Genomic DNA, 4,807 nt, shown 5'->3' on the forward strand with positions numbered 1-4,807 from the left:
AAACTCCAAACTACATGTATACAGACATGTGTACACACAAAGCTGTTGAGATTTAGATGCAATTAAATTCTCCAATCAATTTGGTGCAAATGAGCACCTCTTTTGGCCGTGAAATACATTTTGTATATGTATAGATATGTGCATTCATTTAGGTATTCTTCAATTTCCTTTAATACTTATTTTGATTTTCAGTGTAGAGGTCTTACACAATTTTATTTGATGACTTCCAGAGTACTGGGCATTTTTTATTCTATTAAAATTGGAAACAGTTTTTAAACTTATTTTCTGAATACTCGCTGTTAATGTAAGAAGTCCTGGTGACTCTGTGGACTAAGCATTGGGCTGCTAACTGCAAAGTTGATGGTTCAAACCTACCACCAAACCCACCAGATGAGTCTGTCTGCTCCCATAAAGATTTACACACTCAGAAATCCTAAGAAATCGTTCATTACTATGAGTTGGAATCGGCTCAATGGCTGTAGGCTTGCTTTGGGCTGTTGTTAATATAGAGAGATAAAACTGATTTATTTATTCTTTCTATACTTTTAAATTAAATCTAACATTTTCTGTGTTTCAGCTTGGAATTTCCACATGTATAATCATATCACCTGCAAATAGCAATTTTGTTGTTGTTGTTGTTGTTTTCCTCTTTGACCCAATGTTGACTAGAAACACAAGCACATGAAAAGTGTTGAAATTTACCACCGTTAACCACAATGCTAGATGCTGTTCACCAGAATGAAAGCTCTCTTCTAGTCTTAGGGTTTCTTTATCTGGAATGGATATTGAATTTTATAAGAATGCTTTGTTTGTATCTAGGACTGACTACAAAATGTCCCTTTTTAAATCTGTTCTATGTTGTTTCAAATGGATTGATTTTCAAATGCTGGCCCAACTTTGAATTCCTGGAATAAAAGTCAGCTTCATTATGAATATATTTTAATTCTGACCTAGTTTGAGAAGTGGTTTAATATGTGGGCTGAGAACCTGGACTGAGCTTCATAGATACAGATTCTAGCTTGCCCACTTCTAGTGATGTGATTTGACTTTGGCTGGCTGAGCTACTCCAATAATCTGTACCTCAACTTCTCTGTATGTAAAATGAAGGTGAAAGTAACAATACATGTTCCACAGAGAGTTATGACAAGGGCTCCGTGAGATCATTTAAAGACCTCTCATAACCGTGCCTAGAATATAGCTCCATGTAAGTGTAAGCCCTATTATGAAGAGGCTTCAAAAAATTTGTGAGAAAATGCAATGAAAAGATATGGAATTTTTCCATAAATTTTTGATGTCCTTGTCTATATGAGAAAATTATGAATCTTTATTTTTATCAAAATGAAAAAGAGGTAAATTCCTTTTATTATTATCCTAATGAGATGTTTCAAATAATTCCTTGGATTGTTTTCTAAAATTCATTCCTTTTTTTTTTTTTTTTACATTGTTGTTAAACGCTGTCGAGTCGATTCCAACCCATGGTGACCCTTTATAGGATTTCCAAGGAGCAGCTGGTGTGCTTGAACCACTGATGTTGCAATCCAAACTACTTTGCAGTGCATTAGCCCACAGCGCCACACCAGGACTCCTTTTTTTTAACATAGAAATGATATTTTGTAACAGCATCTTGAAAGCAAGCAAATGAATCCTATTCTTGACTATTGTATTTTTAACTAATAGTGATCTCTTCTAATATTCCTTGAATTCAGTAAAATATAAATATGTATTTTGACGTCATTATAAGGCCTTGTTGAAAAAGTTAGTCAAATAATAATTCCTACTGTGATATTGAATTACTTTTTAAATTCATTTCCTTTAAGCATTTGTTATTTCTTTCTGGACTCAGATCATCCATGTGGATTATAACATGAATGAAGCAATGTCTCCCGATTCTTCTGGAGACTCATATATAATGATGGGAACTTTCTCAATGCTGGCTTTTGATGGTCTTTTCTACTTGGTACTGACATTATACTTCGACAGAATCTTACCCTGTAAGTCATTGGGAATTTTTCTATGACTTCTACAAGAATTGATTACGTTGAAGAATTTTTTAAATGTTATTATAAATACTTTTTCAGAAATGAGGATTAAGAAATATTTCCAACTGAACTCTGAATGAATTTTTTATTACTACTTTATAGCTGTAATGATTTAAAGGAGATTTAGTGTAAAAATAATGTTTTTTCTCAGACAGTAATGAGATACAGCCACCATTTTAATACGCTTTAATAAGCTCCCTGAGTCTATATTAAAGAATGATATTTAGGATTTGTATCAAGACAAGATGAGATGAACTAGTCCTGATATGGTGCTGTAGGGTAATGCACTAGTCCTCAAGGTTGGTTTGACCTCAAGGTCGGTAGTTCAAACCCACCAGCTACTCCTCGGAAACCCAATACAGGGTCACTATGTGTCAGAACCAACTCAATGGCACTTAACAACAACAACAAGATAATTTGTGTGTGTGTAGGCCCATAACACTGTGGCAGTTCCACTTATTCAGTAATTTTTCTTTTTTTTTATAAGAATGTGGGGCAGTTTGTAAATTAATCATAGTTAGATAGAACCTTTATTGTTGTAGCTCAGTGCCATTGGTTCAATTCCAATGCATAGCAACTCTGTACAGGGTTTCTGAGGAGCAGCTGACACGTTGGAACTGCCAACCTTATGGTTAGTAGTCCAATACTTGTCCGTTAGTACCACTCTACTGAGATATAATGTTTTCCTACCGTCTTCTTTTTCGGGAAGGACCATTTCAGAAAGAGAGTTTTTCAACCTTTAAAGAAATACCAGAAATAAAAACTAGAAAGGATGTTTTCAGCATTATTCTCAAATCTTTTCATATACTATGGAGATTTATAGAAATACTATACTATAAATGCATGTAATACATTTACAGAAATGTATTACTCCCTGATGGAGTTCTGGTGTGGTGCTGTGGGTTAATGTGCCTGACAGCAAAGCCATTTGAACTGCCAAGTTGGCGGTTCAAGCTCACCAGCTGCTCCTCTGAAACTCTATACAGGGTCACTATGGGTCGAAACTGACTCAACAGCACTTAACAAAAACAACATTACCCTGTTAGATTTTCTCTTTCTTGATAATAATAAAAAATTTTCACATAAACCAAAAATTTCTCTTTAAGCACTGGAATCAGGATTTTTTTTCCTTATTATTGTATGTGTTCCTTCGGCATGAACTATAGTTAATATTGTCCATTTATTTCCATGTATTTCTTTGTGTCCAATGCTACCTTTATATTTATTTCCAGTTTGTATCTAAAAGCCTTTGCTAGCAAATCTGATTATATTTTCTAAAGTCTGGACAATGCCCACCTATTTATAGTAAACAAATATAATTTCTCCATATACTTCTTATTTATGTATTTGAATAGGCTAATCAATTGTTTTGTCATGATCAAATGATTTAAGTTCCCAAACATGCTTGCTTATGTGCCAGAATACAATTTTGTATTTCCCAAAATATTTGATTTCATATATTCTTCTAAGTGCTTTAAAAATAATTTTATTCAAGCTTTTGATTGATACTTTGTTGAAAGTTCTATTATATGGTTTAGCTTTTGCAATTATATGTTATTATCCTCTGGATTTTCATTGTTACTTCACCACCAAATCTTTTCCTCAGTGGAAAGCTAGAAAGGAAAGAATTTATCTATGACGCTTAAAAGTTCAAGACCTTCTGCATTATCATGCTTAAGGCATCTCTGTTCAGTGGATTTGTGTTGCTGACCTGATATTTTATTGCCTTTTGATTACTTAGATGGAAAGGAGCGCCGCTATTCGCTATCATTTTTCCTGAGATCATGGAATTGCTTCCAATACCAAAGCACTAATAATAAGTTCACTGAGAAAGAAACAGATTCTGAGCCCACCATTAATGATTATTTTGAACCAGTAGCTCCAGAATTCCAAGGAAAAGAAGCCATCAGGTAATCACACATGTAGTTATTAACATAGGACTATAAGGCTAAAGATGGGAGCACAATGGCTCTGAGGATAAGCACTGGACTGTGAACCACAAGGTCGGTGGTTCAAGTCCACCAGCAGCTCCATGGGAGAATGATGAGCCATTCTGCTCTCACAAAGATTTCCATCCTCCAAAACCCTGTAGAGGCTCTCTATGAATTAGAATCGACTTGATGACACTTAACAACAACAACAACAACAAAGATTAAAAACTATTAACCAACAGCAGGGTGAGTTTTAGGCAAAATATTAAGAGACACAACTTGGTTTTTTTCACCATAACTTTGGGTCATCCCGTTGCCGCCACCACCGATTTCTCCCAACTGCTACTACAAAGGAAAACTCTCTTTGGTGAGCTCCATATAATGTTACCTTGTCATCCTCTCCCTGATTTCTCACCCTGATAGAGAAATCTGTCTCTGGCGAGCCATTTTTCTTTTACTTTTGCTTTTTTCATTCTATGAACTCCTTTCTTCATTGGCTCAGTTCTGACTCATAGTGACCTTATATAAAACAGAAGGAAACACTGCTGACTCGTCCGCCATTCTCACAATTATTCTGTGTGAGCAGACTGCTGCAGCCACCATGTCACTCCATCTTGTTGAGGGATTTCCTCTTTTATGCTGACCATCTACTTGACCAAGTGTGATGTCCTTCTCCTGGGGTTGTTGTTGTTGTCAAGGGCTGTCGAGTCGACTCCAGGGGTTGTTGTTGTTGTTAAGTGCCGTCGAGTCGGTTTCGACCCATAGCGACCCTGAACAGGGTTTCCGAGGCTGTAAATCTTTACGGGAGCAGATCGCCTCATCTTTCTCCCGCGGAGC

The 4,807-nt window shown here is 35.9% G+C and overlaps 1 protein-coding gene across 1 annotated transcript in view; it reads left to right on the plus strand.

The window, feature by feature from the left end:
• ABCA6 (ATP-binding cassette, sub-family A (ABC1), member 6) overlaps positions 1 to 4,807 on the plus strand; it is a 77,249-nt gene that overhangs the window by 21,600 nt on the left and 50,842 nt on the right. Inside the window, exons 8-9 of the mRNA XM_006872306.1 lie at positions 1,844 to 1,991; positions 3,781 to 3,949. Coding sequence (XP_006872368.1) covers positions 1,844 to 1,991; positions 3,781 to 3,949 — 317 coding nt within the window. The remainder of the gene's footprint in view (positions 1 to 1,843; positions 1,992 to 3,780; positions 3,950 to 4,807) is intronic.

The sequence above is a fragment of the Chrysochloris asiatica genome, unplaced genomic scaffold, assembly GCF_000296735.1.
Source record: "Chrysochloris asiatica unplaced genomic scaffold, ChrAsi1.0 scaffold00192, whole genome shotgun sequence".
NCBI classification, from domain to species: domain Eukaryota; kingdom Metazoa; phylum Chordata; class Mammalia; order Afrosoricida; family Chrysochloridae; genus Chrysochloris; species Chrysochloris asiatica.